This window comes from Setaria viridis, chromosome 1, assembly GCF_005286985.2.
Source record: "Setaria viridis chromosome 1, Setaria_viridis_v4.0, whole genome shotgun sequence".
Taxonomy (NCBI): Eukaryota; Viridiplantae; Streptophyta; class Magnoliopsida; order Poales; family Poaceae; genus Setaria; species Setaria viridis.
This window is the reverse complement of record NC_048263.2, coordinates 17,944,079-17,963,210: the sequence shown is the minus strand read 5'-3', so window position 1 is coordinate 17,963,210 and position 19,132 is coordinate 17,944,079. Positions and strand designations below refer to the sequence as shown.

General features: G+C 49.3%; 1 protein-coding gene across 1 annotated transcript; it reads left to right on the top strand.

The window, feature by feature from the left end:
• The first annotated feature begins 17,076 nt into the window (after positions 1–17,076).
• On the top strand, positions 17,077–17,574 carry LOC117854520 (uncharacterized). The gene is made up of 2 exons (XM_034736744.1): positions 17,077–17,373; positions 17,461–17,574. The coding sequence occupies exons 1-2, from the start codon at positions 17,077–17,079 to the stop codon at positions 17,572–17,574; spliced, it is 411 nt and encodes a 136-aa protein (XP_034592635.1).
• The last annotated feature ends 1,558 nt before the right edge of the window (positions 17,575–19,132 follow it).

The window sequence follows — 19,132 nt, the reverse complement described above, 5'->3', positions numbered from 1 at the left end:
CTTGGGTGTGATCTTGTCCTACTGAAGTCGCTTGACAAACACTTCACATCCCCAAATCTTTAGAAAAGACAAACTGGGAACCTTTCCAGTCCACATCTCATATGGTGTCTTAACTACGGATTTAGATGGTACCCTATTAAGTGTGAAAGCTGCTGTTTCTAGAGCGTATCCCCAAAATGACAACGGTAGGTCTGACTGGCTCATCATTGATCGAACCATGTCTAACAGAGTTCGATTACGTCCGTCGGATACACCGTTTCTCTGAGGTGTTCCAGGCGGCGTAAGTTGTGGAACAATTCCGCAACTCTTTAGATGATTGCAAAACTCATGGCTCAAATACTCGCCTCCACGATCAGATCGTAAGGCCTTAATTTTCTTGCCACGCTGATTTTCAACTTCATTCTGAAATTCCTTGAACTTTTCAAAGGTTTCAGACTTGTGCCTCATCAAGTAGACATAGCCATATCTACTAAAATCATCAGTGAAAGTTATGAAGTATTGGAATCCTCCTTGCCGTCGTGCTGATTGGTCCGCATACATCACTATGTACGAGTTCCAACAAGTCTATTGCTCTCTCAGGAAATCCTGTGAAAGGTGTCTTGGTCATCTTGCCTAGCAAGCAAGCCTCACATGTTTCGTATGATTCAAAATCAAACGAAGTTAGAAGTCCATCAGAATGGAGCTTCTTCATGCGCTTTTCACTTATATGACCCAAACGACAATGCCACAAGTAGGTAGGACTCAAATCATTAGGCCGAGGTCTTTTAGCACTTACGTTACAGACAGGTGAACCATCAAGATTTAAAACAAATAATACATTCACAATGGGTGCAAAAGCCATAAACATATCATTCTTAGAGATCACACAACCATTGTTTTCACTCGCAAATGAATAACCATCCTTCATCAAGCATGAAGGAGACAAAATGTTTCGACTTAAACTAAGAACGAAATAACAATTATTCAACTCCATAATAAATCCTAACGGGAGGTGGAGTTGCTTTGTCCCGACGGTCAACGCAGCATCTCTTGCATTATTGCCCACGTGGAAATCAACTTCTCCTCTTTCCACGCTTCTACTTCTTATCATTCCCAGCATCGAATTGCAAATATGAGCAACCGATCCGGTATCAAATACCCAAGAATTAATAATTGTATCAGCGAGAAATATGTTGTCTATAACATTAACAACAAGCGTACCTGAGGTAGAAGTACTCTTACTTCCGCCATTCTTCAATGAAGCTAGGTACTGCTTGCAGTTTCTCTTCCAGTGACCAAGTTCATGACAGTAAAAGCACTCTTTATTTGGAGCAGGTCCAGGTCCAGCTTTAACCTTGGGCGCTAGGTTTGGCTTGGACGTTCCAGCCTTGCCCTTCTTCTTCCAAGAATTGCCCTTCTTTTTAAAGCTAGGCTTGTTCTGTATAGCCATCACATGGCTGGTACTAGCACTTTTCTTGATGTCAGCCTCTGCTGTTTTGAGCATGCCACACAGCTGATTTAGACCCTTCTCCGTCCCATGCATATGGTAGTTCGAGATGAAATTCCCATAACTAGGCGGAAGAGACGAAAGAATGAAATCAGTAGCCAACTCTTGCCCTAGTGGGAAGCCCAGCTTCTCCAACCGTTGAGTGTAACCAACCATCTTGATTACGTGTGGTCCTACTGCTGTGCCTTCTGCTAGCTTGCTCTCCACAAAGGCCTTAGACACATTGAACCTTTCAGTCCTGGCCTGTGTTTGGAACATGTCTCTAAGCGCCACGATCATATCGTGTGCCTCATGGTTTGTTTCAAACTGCATCTGCAGCTCGGGTTCCATGCAAGCAAGCATAAGGTAGCTTACTTCGAGGTTAGCATCACATGCTTTCTTGTAAGCATTCTTAGCAGCAGCGGGTGCATCATCAGCAGGTTCTTCTGGTAGTGGGTTGTCTAGAACATCTTCCTTTTTCTCAGCCCTGAGAACAATTCTCAGGTTACGGATCCAATCCGAGTAGTTTGTTCCATTCAACTTGTCCTTCTCAAGGACCGAACGCAAAGCAAACAGTGTAGTGCTGCTAGGTGCCATTTAATCTACAACAAAAATAATGCAAAATACACTAAGACAAACGTATCCATGATAGAGCAAATCACATTAAACTATTTTACAGAATCTACTCCCACTAAAAATAATATCCCTCTATTGAAACTTAGTGATTCAGGATCCACAACTAACAAGTCTCCTAGTGAGCTTTAGCATCACCGCTAGCAAACAAGGTAGATCGGTAAGCAACTTTTGCTAATCATATCACATATGACTCCTCTATGTCTCGACGCCCAACCTTTATGCCCCAAGGTCCTTAACCGTTAAGATAACCTTGTTAAGCAAACCAACCCTTATGCGTGTAAGTGTCCGACACAAACCCATCTAGTCAAGAAAAACTAGTGGTACCCTAATTTCATAGACCCACCACTAATTGTACAAGACATGGGACGGTGCAAGTTTTAGTTGGGAGGACATACTAACTTAAACTTTGTGAGGGATCGTTCTACTTCTAACATCACAGCATGCAGAAAGTAAAACATAAACAGAATAGCATTCACACAGTTGTGACACAGTATGGCCCGTTTTCATATGGTGATCTCCATCTCCATAGAACCTGTTCACCATGGTGATCTCCATCTCCATGTTCCATGTGCGCCATCCTCCTGGTGATGAGTCCTCCAAGAACTACAACATGCTATTATGCCCAATAGCTAGTAAATAAGCTAGTAATGAAGATTACATAGTTGCTTGGATCATCATAGATTGGTACGTAGACCATTAAATACAATAAAGTGACAACACATATGGCTCATGCCATGTTGCCGTACGCGCGACACGCAGGTCATGAATGAGTTACACACATGCATCACATACACAAAGGAGCCATACTGATCACAAGATACATACATCCTGCAAAACAGAGTTAACGTTCCAAACTTCGGAGGCCCGAAACTCTATCTTCCAAGCAGAATTTGGGAAAACTAATGTCGCCGAAAACAGCAAATCATTGAATTTCATGTGTAACTTTTTCTGTAGATCAATTTTCATATAAAATTCGCCCCGATCCGAGATCGTACTGAAAAGTTACGACTGATTTACCGAAGCATACGCATACGGCAAAAATCCCGACCCCGGTAGTAGATCTCATCTACTATTGCACATCTAATGCGCCTGGCGTATGACCCTGGATTTCGATTCGACCAATCATATTGATCTTCGCTCAGTGCAACTGGAATTACGTGTATCACTTAACTCCGATGGCGGAAACCGACCGGTAGGAGTATGTTGTTACACTACCATTGCAGCAAGAGCACGAAACCAGGACATAGATCAAACTGAAAACTTGCATATCTCCATATGCACACATGAATCCAAAACTAAATAGCTACGGCTCTGATACCACTGTTGGGATACGAGGTAGGCTACACTAGCGCAAATCACAATTTCTATCGCGTAAAACCAGGAAGAACTGTCGTATAAGGATCACGGGATTACCACTCGACGCACTACTGGTGCGAAAGATGTAGATTTGCGTCGATGCAGCGAAGATGATCAACATAGTCGTTCGTAGTCGATCAACGTATTCGTACGTAGTCGATCACGTCAACGTCCAGCAGCTCCTTAGCAGCTCGTCCACGTGCAGCAAGATCGCCCTCGTGCCGTGGCTCGTCGTCGGCTCGTCGTGGCTCGTCGGTGGCTCATCGTGGCTCGTCGGCGGCTCGTCTAAGTGCTGCAGGCGCAACACCTCCAAGGTATCCACACGTGCAGGGAGGAAGCATCGCAAACCGGACTGCTAGATCCGCGAGTTGCAATAGGCGAGGGCATGGGAGGCACGGCAGATGTGTTTCGCCAAAAGGTGTAAACCCTAGGGCGCCCCCACCCCTCTATTTATAGAGGTTCCTAACGGGCCTCTGGGTCCGAGGCCCATTAGTACTTCTAAACCTAATCCAACTCGGATCACATCCGAATTGGGCTTCCAGCCCCTTAAGTGTGTGACCCTATGGGTTCAGATACGTATAGACATGGCCCGAGTACTCCTACTCGGCCCAATAGTCGGTAGCGGCCTCTAGCAAGACGTGCCAACTCCTATACGCTGACGAAGATCATATCAGACGAACCATCACAACATTATATACATGCTATTCCCTTTGCCTCACGATATTTGGTCTAGCTTCAAGCCGACCGCTCTTTCTCGATCCTGTGATTCGGAATCCCTTTGTAGGTTAACTCTTAATCATACGTATCATGCCCATGCATTTTCGGATCCAATCACTCGAGGGGCCCAGAGATATCACTCTCAATCAGAGAGGGGCAAATCCCATCTTGATTGACCATATCTTATAGCATGCTTCTTGACAAACCCGAAAGCTACCTTTATAACTACCCTGTTATGGTGTAGCGTTTGATAGCCCCTAAGTAGGTCGATCCACATCTTGAATACATGCGACAATCTCAGGTCTAAGGACAAAGCGTATATGTTGTTTAAAGAGAGAACTACTTCTCGTGTTGGGTCAGTCCTAGCACATGTCTCCACATGTGCCCACATTATTAGTTCAACATCTCCATGTCCATGACTTGTGAAACATAGTCATCAACTAATACATGTGCTAGACTAATATTCATGTGTGTCCTCACATGAACTCCGACTAGGGACAATTTTAGAATAACCATACAAGTAAAGAGTTTCACACACAATTCACATAATTGCAAATCAATTCAAGTAGCCTTTAATGGATATTTAAGGAACACAATATAAATCATGGATACAAATGGAATATCATCATCTCTATGATTGCCTCTAGGGCATACCTCCAATAGAGTTCATGGGCGTGGCAGGGACAACCTCCGACGTTGGCTCCGACAATGGGAGCCACCACCCCTCGCACGAGTGCTTCATGGCCGACATGCACTCCGAGGGGTCCAACGACAACGGTGCCGAAGGGAGGCAGCGCACTCCCCCATCGCGCACCGCAGCTACAACCGGGGCCCTCGCCAGGGTCCCGGAGTGGCCACGTCTGCCAGAGGCGCGCGCGACGCCCAACCAGGAGGTCGAGCGCCCTCGCAACAAAGGAGGGGCACGACAACGGGCGCACGACGTCCAGTGGCGCATCTGCGAGGATGAGGATTGCCCTCAACTCTTCGCCCGCGCCAGCTAGAACATCACCGTAGTAGCGGCCCTACTCCGACGACTCCCCGAGCCAGCAACGCCCGAGGAGTATCAAGCTCACCAAGAGGTGCACAACCTGCTCGAGTGCGCCACTGTCCAGCAGGCGGAGAGCTCCGCGTCCCGGTGATGCGGGCACAATGCTAGCAGGGCAGCGCCCACCGCGCCTCCTAAAAGGCGCGGGGAGTTTGTCCACCAGCCTCCCCTCGGGGGGAACCAGGCCACACCCGCTCAACGGACACCGCCGCCTGCAGGAGGCGGGGCCCCGTCCGTCCACCGGCGCATCGGTCCTATCCACGACGCCTGCGACACCCTGGACGCGCGGAGGCGCTCCCGCGCGGACAGGGAGGATGGACCGGACCACGGCTACCACGTCCACCGTGGTGGCCGCTACGACAGCGAAGAAGATTGGAGCCTAAGCCCTGACCCAGCGGGGCCAAGGGTCTTCTCCGCTCGCATCCTAAACGCGTCGTTCCCAGCGCGCTTCAGGCAATCCACCAATGTGGCCAAGTACTCCAGGGAGACGAACCCCGGGCTTTGGCTCAGCGACTACCGGCTTGCTTGTCAGGCCGGTGGGGTGGATGATGACCTGTGCATCATTCGCAATCTCCCGTTGTTCCTGGCCGACTTGGCGCGAGCCTGGCTGGAGCACATTCCCTCGGGTCGGATCCGTAACTGGAACAACCTGAAGGAAATCTTCGTGAGAAACTTCCAAGGAACGTACATGCACCCCAGAAACTCCTAGGATATCCGGAGCTGCCACCAGGGGTCGAATGAGTCTCTCCAAGACTACATCTGGCGCTTCTCCAGGAAGCGCACCGAGCTCTCCAACGTCGCGGACGCCAACATCATCACAACCTTCCTAGCAGGAACTTCCTACCGCTCCTGGTCCACGAGCTAGGACGCAGGGGCCCGCGGACCACTGAGGAGCTCCTCAACATTACCACCAGCTTTGCGTCAAGCAAAGAGGCCATCGGGGCGATCTTCGATCGCTCCTAGGGCATGGCAAAGCAGGAGGAGGACGCCGACGAGGGCACCTCCAACCGCCAACAGAAGAAGAAGAACAAGCAGCGGCGCGAGGCTCCCCTCGTGGCCGTTGCTGAGCGCAAACGGGGATAGCCGCCCGCCGAGGGCACCCTCGGCTTCTTCGACAAGCTGCTCGAGGGACCGTGCCCGAACCACGAGTTCCCCACCAAGCACGCCTACAAGGACTGCAACCTCATGAAGAGGTACTTTGTGGGCAACCCAGTGAATGATGACCGGAGACAGAAGCCTAAAGAGGAGAAGAAGGATGGTGAGGAGAAGGAGGACGGCTTCCCCAACGTGGACCGCTGCTTCATGATCTTCGGCGGGCTGGCGGCTTACGACTCCAAGCGCCGCCGAAAGTTGGAACGCCGCGAGGTCTACGCGGCCGAACCCGGTACCCGGACCTTCCTTGATTGGTCAAGGTCCGCCATCAACTTCGACCAGTCCGACCACCCAGAGCGTGTCCTGCAACCAGGACGCTACCCCCTTGTCATCGACCCCATCATTGGCACAAAGTGCCTCACCAAGGTGCTCATGGATGGAGGCAGCGGCCTCAACATCCTCTACGCCGAGACCCTCAACGCCATGGGGATCGACCGATCCTGTCTCCGTCCCAGCGAGGCACCTTTCCACGGCATCGTGCTAGGAAAGCGGGCAATGCCCCTTAGACAGATCGACCTGCCCATCAGTTTCGGGACTCCTTCCAACTTCAGGAAGGAGACCCTCACTTTTGAGGTGGTGGGCTTCCGCGGGACCTACCACGCCATCTGGGGCCGGCCTTGTTACGCCAAGTTCATGGCCATCCCCAACTACACCTATCTCAAGCTCAAGCTGCCGGGGCCCAACGGGGTCATCACCGTCGGCACGTCTTTCCAGAAGGCGTACTAGTGCGACGTAGAGAGCTGCGAGTACGCCGTGGCCATCACCTGCACGGAGGACCCCGCGATCCAGCCTGCGGAGAGCGCCGAGGACCCGCCCGACTCCAAGTAGTCCGCCAACTCCTTCGAGGCCACAGAAGGCATCAAGGAGGTCCCCCTCGACCCCAGCAGTTCCGACGGCAGGACCGTGCGGATAGGCGCTACTCTATCTCCCAAATAGGAAAGCGCGCTCGTCGACTTCCTCTGTGCAAACAGTGACAATTTTGCGTGGAAACCCTCGGACATGCTAGGCATCTCGAGGGAAGTCGCCGAGCACTCCTTGAACATCAAGGCCAGCTCCAAACCGGTGAGGCAAGACTTGCGCCGCTTCGACGAGGAGGGCGCAAGGCCATCGGTGAAGAGCTCGAGAAGCTTTTGGCGGTCGGGTTCATCAAGGAAGTGCACCACCCCGAGTGGTTGGCCAATCCTGTTCTTGTACGAAAAAAGAATGGGAAATGGACAATGTGTGTTGACTATGCCGGTCTCAACAAAGCATGCCCAAAGGATCTGTTTCCTTTGCCGCGCATAGATCAGATAGTCGACTCCACTGCAGGGTGCGAAACCCTTAGCTTCCTTGATGCGTATTCCGGTTACCACCAGATCTCGATGAAAGAGTCCAACCAGCTCGCGACTTCTTTCATCACCCCTTTCGGGCCCTATTGCTATGTCAAGATGCCGTTCGGCCTCAAAAACGTGGGGGCTACGTTCTAGCGATGTATGCTTAATTGTTTCGGGGACCTCATCGGGCGAACCGTTGAGGCCTACGTAGACAACATCATGGTCAAGTCCAGGAAGGGTGACCAGCTCATCCCCGACCTCGAACTAGCCTTCGAGAGGCTGAGAGACAAGCGCATCAAACTCAACCCCGAAAAGTGCATTTTTGGGGTTGCGAGGGGCATGCTGCTTGGCTTCATTGTCTCCGTGCGGGGCATCAAAGCCAACCCGGAGAAGATAGTGGTCATCAGCGATATGGGGCCATTCTGAAACCTAAAGGGAGTTCAGCGCGTCACAGGATGCCTTGCGGCCCTGAGCCACTTCATCTCAAGCCTCAGCGAACAAGGACTCCCTCTCTATCGACTCCTGAAGAAGATCGACTGCTTTGTGTGGACCGCTGAGGCCCAGGAGGCGCTTGACCAGCTCAAGCACCTCCTGATGAAGGCCCCAATCCTGGTCCCGCCAACCAACGGGGAGCCACTCCTTCTCTACATCGCGATGACCACCTAGGTGGTTAGGGCAGCCCTAGTGGTGGAGCGGGAGGAGGAGGGACACGCCCTCAAGGTGCAGCCGGGGTCTTGTCCGAGTCCAAGGCCTGCTACCCTCAGATCCAGAAGCTCATGTACGCAGTCTGTTGGAGGTATGCCCTAGAGGCAATCATAGAGATGATGATATTCCATTTGTATCCATGATTTGTATATTGTGTTCATTGAATATCCATTAAAGGCTACTTGAATTGATTTGCAATTATGTGAATTGTATGTGAAACTCTTTACTTGTATGGTTATTCTAAAGTTGTCCCTAGTCGGAGTTCATGTGAGGACACACATGAATATTAGACTAGCACATGTATTAGTTGATGACTATGTTTCACAAGTCATGGACATGGAGATGTTGAACTAATAATGTGGACACATGTGGAGACATGTGTTAGGACTGACCCAACACGAGAAGTAGTTCTCTCTTTAAACAACATATACGCTTTGTCCTTAGACCTGAGATTGTCGCATGTATTCTAGATGTGGATCGACCTACTTAGGGGCTATCAAACGCTACGCCGTAACAGGGTAGTTATAAAGGTAGCTTTCGGGTTTGTCAAGAAGCATGCTATGAGACATGGTCAATCAAGATGGGATTTGCCCCTCTCTGATTGAGAGTGATATCTCTGTGCCCCTCGAGTGATCGGATCCGAAAATGCATGGCCATGCTACGTACGGTTAAGAGTTAACCTACAAAGGGATTCCGAATCACAGGATCGAGAAAGAGCGGTCGGCTTGAAGCTAGACCAAATATCGTGAGGCAAAGGGAATAGCATGTATATTATGTTGTGATGGTTCGTCTGATATGATCTTCGTGTGCGTATAGGAGTTGGCACGTCTTGCTAGAGGCCGCTACCGACTATTGGGCCGAGTAGGAGTACTCGGGCCATGTCTATACGTATCCGAACCCATAGGGTCACACACTTAAGGGGCTGGAAGCCCAATTCGGATCTGATCCGAGTTGGATTAGGTTTAGGAGTACTAATGGGCCTCGGATCCAGAGGCCCATCAGGAACCTCTATAAATAGAGGGGTGGGGGCGCCCTAGGGTTTACACCTTTTGGCGAAACACACCTGCCGCGCCTCCCACGCCCTCGCCTGTTGCAACTCGCGGATCTAGCAATCCGGCTTGCGACGCTTCCTCCCTGCACGTGTGGATACCTTGGAGGTGTTGCGCCTGCAGCACTTGGACGAGCCATCGACGAGCCGCCGACGAGCCACGACGAGCCGCGGCACCGGAGGCGATCTTGCTGCACGTGGACGAGCTGCTAAGGAGCTGCTGGACGTGATCGACTACGTACGACTACGTGATCGTCTTCACTGCACCGACACATATCTACATCTTCCGCACCAGTAGTGCGTCGAGTGGTAATCCCGTGATCCTTATACGGCAGTTCTTCCTGGTTATACGCGGTAGAAATTTTGATTAGCGCTAGTGTAGCCTACCCCGTATCCCTACAGTGGTATCAGAGCCGTAGCTGCTTAGTTTTGGATTCGGGATGTGTGCATATGGAGATATGCGAGTTCTCTGTTTGATCTATGTCCTGATTTCGTGCCCTTGCTGCAATGGTAGTATAACGACATACTCCTACCGGTCGGTTTCCGCCATCGGAGTTAAGTGATACACGTAAATCCAGTTGCAGTGAGCGAAGATCAATATGATTGGTCGAATCGAGATCCAGGGTCATACGCCAGGCGCATTAGATGTGCAATAGTAGATGGGATCTACTGCCGGGGTCGGGATTTTGCCGTATGCGTATGCTTCGGTAAATCAGCCGTAACTTTTCGGTACGATCTCGGATCGGGGCGATTTTTATACGAAAATTGATCTACAAAAAAGTTACACATGAATTTCAACCGCTTCGCCGTTTTCGGCGAAATTAGATTCCCCAAATTCGGCTTGGAAGATGGAGTTTCGGGCCTCCGAAGTTTGGAACGTTAGGACGCCTAACTCTGTTTTGCAGGATGTATGCATGTATCTTGTGATCAGTATGGCCCCCTTGTGTATGTGATGCATGTGTGTAACTCATTCGTGACCTGCGTGTCGCGCGTACGGCAACACGGCAGGAGCCATATGTGTTGTCACTTTATTGTATTTAATGGTCTGCATACCAATCTGTGATGATCCAAGCAACTATGTAATCTTCATTGCTAGATTCTTTACTAGCTATTAGGCGTAATAGCATGCTATAGTTCGTGGAGGACTCATCACCAGGAGGATGGCGCACATGGAACATGGAGATGGAGATCACCTTGGTGAATAGGTTCTATGGAGATGGAGATCACCATATGAAAACGGGCCATACTGTGTCACAAGCTGTGTGAATGCCATTCTGTTTATGTTTTACTTTCTGCATGCTGTGATGTTAGAAGTAGAACGATCCCTCACACAGTTTAAGTTAGTATGCCCTCCCAACTAAAACTTGCACCGTCCCATGTCTTGTACAATTAGTGGTGGGTCTATGAAATTAGGGTGCCACTAGTTTTCCTTGACTAGACGGGTTTGTGTTGGACACTTACACGCATAAGGGTTGGTTTGCTTAACAAGGTTATCTTAACGGTTAAGGACCTTGGGGCATAAAGGTTGGGCGCCGAGACATAGAGATGTCACCCAAGAACAGGAGTCATATGTGATATGATTAGCAAAAGTTGCTTACCGATCTACCTTGTTTGCTAGCGGTGATGCTAAATCTCACTAGTGGACTTGTTAGTTGTGGATCCTGAATCACTAAGTTTCAATAGAGGGATATTGATTTTAGTGGGAGTAGATTCTGTTAAAATAGTTTAATATGATTTACTCTATCATGGATACGTTTCTCTTAGTGTATTTTGCATTACTTTGTTGTAGATTAAATGCACCTAGCAACACTACACCGTTTGCTTTGCGTTCGGTCCTTGAGAAGGACAAGTTGAATGGAACAAATTACTCGGATTGGATCCGCAACCTGAGAATTGTTCTCAGGGCTGAGAAAAAGGAAGATGTTCTAGACAACCCACTACCAGAAGAACCTGCTGATGATGCACCCGCTGCTGTTAAGAATGCTTACAAGAAAGCATGTGATGCTAACCTCGAAGTAAGCTGCCTTATGCTTGCTTGCATGGAACCCGAGCTGCAGATGCAGTTCGAAACAAACCATGAGGCGCACGATATGATCGTGGCGCTTAGAGACATGTTCCAAACACAGGCCAGGACTGAAAGGTTCAATGTGTCTAAGGCCTTTGTTGAGAGCAAGCTAGCAGAAGGCGCAGCAGTAGGACCACACGTAATCAAGATGGTTGGTTACACTCAACGGTTGTAGAAGCTAGGCTTCCCACTGGGCCAAGAGTTGGCCACTGATTTCATTCTTTCCTCTCTTCCGCCTAGCTATGGGAACTTCATCTCGAACTACCATATGCATGGGACGGAGAAGGGATTGAATGAGCTGTGTGGTATGCTCAAGACAGCAGAGGCTGACATCAAGAAAAGCGCTAGTACCAGCCATGTGATGGCGATACAGAACAAGCCCAGCTTTAAGAAGAAGGGCAATTCTTGGAAGAAGAAGGGCAAGGCTGGAACGTCCAAGCCAAACCCACCGCCCAAGGTTAAAGCTGGACCTGGACCTGCTCCAGACAAAGAGTGCTTTTACTGTCATGAACTTGGTCACTGGAAGAGAAACTGCAAGCAGTACCTAGCTTCCTTGAAGAATGGCGGAAGTAAGAGTACTTCTACCTCAGGTACGCTTGTTGTTAATGTTATAGACAACATATTTCTCGCTGATACAATTATTAATTCTTGGGTATTTGATACCGGATCGGTTGCTCATATTTGCAATTGGATGCAGGGAATGATAAGAAGTAGAAGCGTGGAAAGAGGAGAAGTTGATTTCCGCGTGGGCAATAATGCAAGAGTTGCTGCTTTGATCGTCGGGACGATGCAACTCCACCTCCCGTCAGGATTTATTATGGAGTTGAATAATTGTTATTTTGTTCCTAGTTTAAGTCGAAACATTTTGTCTCCTTCATGTTTGATGAAGGATGGTTATTCATTTGCGAGTGAAAACAATGGTTGTGTGATCTCTAAGAATAATATGTTTATGGCTTTTGCACCCATTGTGAATGGATTATTTGTTTTAAATCTTGATGGTTCACCTGTCTGTAATGTAAGTGCTAAAAGGCCTCGGCCTAATGATTTGAGTCCTACCTACTTGTGGCATTGTCGTTTGGGTCATATAAGTGAAAAGCGCATGAAGAAGCTCCATTCTGATGGACTTCTAACTTCGTTTGATTTCGAATCATACGAGACATGCGAGGCTTGCTTGCTAGGCAAGATGACCAAGACGCCTTTCACAGGATTTCCTGAGAGAGCAGTAGACTTTTTGGAACTCGTACATAGTGATGTATGCGGACCAATGAGCACGACGGCTAGAGGAGGATTCCAATACTTCATAACTTTCACTGATGATTTTAGTAGATATGGCTATGTCTACTTGATGAGGCACAAGTCTGAAACCTTTGAAAAGTTCAAGGAATTTCAGAATGAAGTTGAAAATCACCGTGGCAAGAAAATTAAGGCCTTACGATCTGATCGTGGAGGCGAGTATTTGAGCCACGAGTTTAGCAATCATCTAAAGAGTTGCGGAATTGTTCCACAACTTACGCCGCCTGGAACACCTCAGAGAAACGGTGTGTCCGAGCGACGTAATCGAACTTTGTTAGACATGGTTCGATCAATGATGAGCCAGTCGGACCTACCGTTGTCATTTTGGGGATACGCTCTAGAAACAGCAGCTTTCACACTTAATAGGGTACCATCTAAATCCGTAGTTAAGACACCATATGAGATATGGACTGGAAAGGTTCCTAGTCTGTCTTTTCTAAAGATTTGGGGATGTGAAGTGTTTGTCAAGCGACTTCAGTCAGACAAGATCACACCCAAGTCGGATAAGTGCATTTTCGTGGGATATCCAAAGGAAACTTTGGGATATTATTTCTACAACCGATCAGAAGGCAAAGTGTTTGTCGCTCGGAACGGGGTTTTCCTAGAGAAAGAGTTTCTCAAAGGAGAAAAGAGTGGAAAGACAGTTCATCTTGAAGAAGTTCAAGATGAGCCAATCGGGCAAGAATCAATGAGTGATGCTAACGTAGTAGAACAAGTTGAGATACCCATGGCAAGAGAAGCACCGCCACAACCACGAAGGTTAGCAAGGCTCCGCGAAATGCGAGAAATATTATTGTTGGACAATGATGAGCCTGCGACATATGCAGAAGCAATGATGGACCCAGACTCCGAAAAATGGCAGAGTGCCATGCAATCCGAAATAGAGTCCATGGGAGACAATCATGTTTGGAACTTGGTTGACCCGCCTGATGGTGTTAAAGCCATAGAGTGCAAGTGGATCTATAAGAAGAAAAAGGACATGGATGGAAATGTTCACATCTATAAAGCACGACTTGTCGCAAAAGGTTTTCGACAAGTTCAAGGAGTTGACTACGACGAGACCTTCTCGCCCGTAGTGATGCTTATGTCCATTCGGATTATTCTAGCTATAGCTGCATATTTCGATTATGAGATATGGCAGATGGATGTCAAGACAGCTTTCCTGAATGGAAACCTAGCTGAGGACGTGTATATGATACAGCCCGAGGGTTTTGTCGATCCGAAAAATGCTAGAAAGGTATGCAAGCTTCAGAGATCCATTTATGGATTGAAGCAAGCATCTAGGAGTTGGAACATTCGTTTTGATGAAGTGGTCAAAGGGTTTGACTTCACCAAGAACGAAGAAGAGTCTTGTGTTTACAAGAAGGTTAGTGGGAGCTCTGTAGTATTTCTAATCTTATATGTGGGTGACATATTACTGATTAGAAATAACATTCCTATGCTTGAGTCCGTAAAGACTTCACTGAAAAATAGTTTTTCGATGAAGGACTTAGGGGAAGCGGCATATATTCTGGGCATTAAGATCTATAGAGATAGATCGAGAAGGCTTATAGGTCTGAGCCAAGATACTTATATTGACAAAGTGTTGAAGAGGTTCAACATGGAAGAGGCAAAGAAAGGGTTCTTGCTTATGTCACATGGCATACATCTCAGCAAGACTCAGTGTCCTTCGACTGCTGATGAGCGGGATCGCATGAGTAGAGTGTCATATGCCTCGGCTATTGGATCTATCATGTATGCAATGATAAGTACTCGCCCAGATGTTTCATATGCGCTAAGTATGACAAGCAGACACCAATCTGATCCAGGCGAGAGTCACTGGACAGCGGTGAAAAACATTCTTAAGTACTTGAGAAGGACTAAAGATATGTACCTCGTCTATGGAGGTCAGGAGGAGCTCGTTGTAACAGGTTACACCGATGCTAGTTTCCAAACTGACAGAGATGATTCAAAGTCACAATCAGGATTTGTGTTCACGCTAAATGGTGGTGCTGTTAGTTGGAAGAGTTCCAAGCAGGAGACGGTGGCCGATTCTACGACAGAAGCCGAGTACATCGCGGCTTCGGAAGCCGCGAAGGAAGGTGTTTGGATAAGGAATTTCCTCATTGAGCTTGGTGTGTTCCCGAATGCGTCCAGCCCATTGAATCTCTACTGTGATAACAATGGGGCAATTGCGCAAGAAAAGGAGCCAAGGAACCACCAGAAGAACAAACACGTAATGCGGCGATTTCATCTCATTCGAGACTTCGTTAACCGGGGTGAGATCAAGATATGCAAAATACACACGGATCTGAACATTTCTGATCCGTTGACAAAACCACTCCCGCAGGCTAAGCATGATGCGCATGTAAGAGCTATGGGTATTAGGTACCTTCTAGATTAACTCTAGTGCAAGTGGGAGACTGTTGGAGGTATGCCCTAGAGGCAATCATAGAGATGATGATATTCCATTTGTATCCATGATTTGTATATTGTGTTCATTGAATATCCATTAAAGGCTACTTGAATTGATTTGCAATTATGTGAATTGTATGTGAAACTCTTTACTTGTATGGTTATTCTAAAGTTGTCCCTAGTCGGAGTTCATGTGAGGACACACATGAATATTAGACTAGCACATGTATTAGTTGATGACTATGTTTCACAAGTCATGGACATGGAGATGTTGAACTAATAATGTGGACACATGTGGAGACATGTGTTAGGACTGACCCAACACGAGAAGTAGTTCTCTCTTTAAACAACATATACGCTTTGTCCTTAGACCTGAGATTGTCGCATGTATTCTAGATGTGGATCGACCTACTTAGGGGCTATCAAACGCTACGCCGTAACAGGGTAGTTATAAAGGTAGCTTTCGGGTTTGTCAAGAAGCATGCTATGAGACATGGTCAATCAAGATGGGATTTGCCCCTCTCTGATTGAGAGTGATATCTCTGGGCCCCTCGAGTGATCGGATCCGAAAATGCATGGCCATGCTACGTACGGTTAAGAGTTAACCTACAAAGGGATTCCGAATCACAGGATCGAGAAAGAGCGGTCGGCTTGAAGCTAGACCAAATATCGTGAGGCAAAGGGAATAGCATGTATATTATGTTGTGATGGTTCGTCTGATATGATCTTCGTGTGCGTATAGGAGTTGGCACGTCTTGCTAGAGGCCGCTACCGACTATTGGGCCGAGTAGGAGTACTCGGGCCATGTCTATACGTATCCGAACCCATAGGGTCACACACTTAAGGGGCTGGAAGCCCAATTCGGATCTGATCCGAGTTGGATTAGGTTTAGGAGTACTAATGGGCCTCGGATCCAGAGGCCCATCAGGAACCTCTATAAATAGAGGGGTGGGGGCGCCCTAGGGTTTACACCTTTTGGCGAAACACACCTGCCGTGCCTCCCACGCCCTCGCCTGTTGCAACTCGCGGATCTAGCAATCCGGCTTGCGACGCTTCCTCCCTGCACGTGTGGATACCTTGGAGGTGTTGCGCCTGCAGCACTTGGACGAGCCATCGACGAGCCGCCGACGAGCCACGACGAGCCGCGGCACCGGAGGCGATCTTGCTGCACGTGGACGAGCTGCGAAGAAGCTGCTGGACGTGATCGACTACGTACGACTACGTGATCGTCTTCACTGCACCGACGCATATCTACATCTTCCGCACCAGTAGTGCGTCGAGTGGTAATCCCGTGATCCTTATATGGCAATTCTTCCTGGTTATACGCGGTAGAAATTTTGATTAGTGCTAGTGTAGCCTACCCTGTATCCCTACACAGTCCTCATCACGAAGAGGAAGTTGCGCCACTACTTCACCTCCCACCCGGTGACGGTCATCTCATCGTTCCGCCTTGGCGAAGTGATCCAGAATCAGGATGCCACAGGACGGATCGCGAAGTGGGCGCTCGAGCTTATGAACCAGGGCATCACCTACGCCCCTTGGACAGCCATCAAGTCCCAGGTACTCGCCAACTTTGTCATAGAGTGGACAGAGATCCAAATGCCATCAGCGCCAGAGAAGCAGGAGTATTGGACGATGTACTTCAACGGGTCACTGATGAAGGCTCGCGCCAGAGCAAGTCTGGTCTTCGTCTCTCCCCTCAGCGTGCACATAAGGTACATGATCCGCCTCCACTTTCCCACGTCTACCAATGTCGCTGAGTACGAGGCTCTCGTCATTGGGCTTCGCATTGCCATCGAACTGGGCATCCGGTGGCTGGACATATGGGGCGACTCTCAGCTAGTGATCGAGCAAGTCATGAAGGAGTGGAGCTACCACGACCCCAAGATGGCAGCGTACTGCAATGAAGTCCGCAAGCTCAAAGACAAGTTTGACGGTTTGGAACTCAACCACATTGCAAGACGTTTCAACGAGGCAGCCGACGAGCTGGCGAAGGTGGCATCCGGCCAAAAGCCCATCCCCGACAGCATCTGCATCAGCAACCAATACAAGCCCTCGATCCGTTACAAGGAGCTGGGAGGGGTCAGCGACGCGCCACCTGTCCCAGACTTGAGAGCCGACCCGGGAGAGGTCGACAACACGCCACCTATCCTGGACTCGGAGGCCGATCCCTTTGACCCCGAGGTCATGGAAATCGACACGAACCCAGCAGAGGGGCCCGACCCCCTGCATGACTGGAGAGCCCCGTACCTTGACTACCTCATTCGCGAGTCGCTTCCGACGGACAAGATAGAGGCGCGAAGGATTGCCTGCCGTGCCAGATCCTTCGTCATCGTCGACCAAGAGCTCTACAAGCGGAGCCACACCGGCGTCATGCAGCGCTGATATAGGACATCCATGCTGGAGCCTGCGGCCACCACGCCACACTGAGAACCCTCATCGGAAATGCCTTCCCGACAGGGCTTCTACTAGCCGATGGCAGTCGCCGACGCTACCCGCGTGGTGCGCACCTGCGAAGGGTGCCAGTTCTTTGCGTGGCAAACCCATCTTTCCGCCCAGGCGCTCCAGACCATCCCCATCACATGGCCCTTCGCGGTCTGGGGTCTGGACCTAGTCGGGCCCTTCAAGAAGGCGCCCGGGGGCTTCACCCACCTGCTTGTCGCCGTCGACAAGTTCTCAAAGTGGATTGAGGCACGACCGGTCACGCAGATCAAGTTCGAGGAGGCGGAACAATTCTTCACCGACATCATCCAATGCTTCGGAGTCCCCAACTCCATCATCACAGACAACGGCACGCAGTTCACTGGGAAGAAGTTCCTCAAGTTCTGCGATGACCACCACATCCGAGTGGATTGGTCAGTCGTAGCACATCCCCGCACGAACGGACAGGTCAAGAGAGCCAACAGCATGATACTCCAGGGTCTCAAGCCACGGATCTTGGACCGCCTCAACAAGTTTGGCAGCTGGTGGGTTGCGGAGCTCCCCGCGGTCCTATGGAGTCTGAGGACGACCCCCAACAGGGCAACTAGCTTCACCCTGTTCTTCATGGTCTACGGGTCCGAGGCGATCCTTCCCATCAACCTGGAGTATGGGTCGTCGAGGGTCAGGGCGTACAACAAATGAGGGAACCAAGCATCTCTCGAGGACACGCAAGACCAGCTTGACGAAGCGCGCGACGTGGCCCTGCTGCACACGGCCAAGTACCAGCAAGCTTTGCAACGGTATCACAGTCGCAAGGTACGGGGCCGAGCTTTCAACGTCAGCAACCTGGTGCTTCGCCTCATCCAAGACAACAAGGGTCAGCACAAGTTGACCCCTCCGTGGGAAGGTCCTTTCATCATAGCGCAAGTACTACGGCCGGGCACCTACAAGCTAGCAACTCCCTATGGACAGATCTTCACCAACGCTTGGAACATCGAGCAGTTAAGACATTTCTACCCTTAGCTATTTCTTTCCGAGTTTGTACATACATACTTCTATTATCTTTTAGTTTGTGAAAAAAGGGGCAGTTTTGAGTTACCTTCGCTAAAGTTCCGTCCCAAGCTTAGGGATATCCGACCCTAGCTCTGCCCCAAGGTCGCATATCCCTCGGGGGCTATCAGGGGCTCTAGCCCAAGTCACTTGGCGTCTTCTCAAAACACATTTTTTCCAAACCAACCCTCTTCCTAAACATTTGGGCGTGAAAAGAAAAGAGTGCGCGAACGAGCTCGGGCAAGACTGATCGAACCGCGAGAAACCTACGCCCCAGCGGCTACGGTGCCTTCTCTCATCAGCACTTCCTGACACGTCCGACCCGCGCTCTAATCTTTCCAACCCCAAAAAATAGAAAGAGGATCGAAAACTTTTTTTGACAAATTACCAAAAAGGCCTCTTCGGCCATCACAGAAGCAAGTTCAAAGTTAATTAACATAATTACACATTCTTGGGCGTCTGGGCCCGATAT

What these genes read in the sequence shown, in the direction of transcription:
- LOC117854520 (XM_034736744.1), top strand. Translation starts at nt 17,077, where the DNA reads ATGGCAGCGTACTGCAATGAAGTCCGCAAGCTCAAAGACAAGTTTGAC. An exon ending in CCGATCCCTTTGACCCCGAG is followed by an intron (nt 17,374 to 17,460) that starts GTCATGGAAATC and finishes CTCATTCGCGAG; the next exon opens with TCGCTTCCGACGGACAAGAT.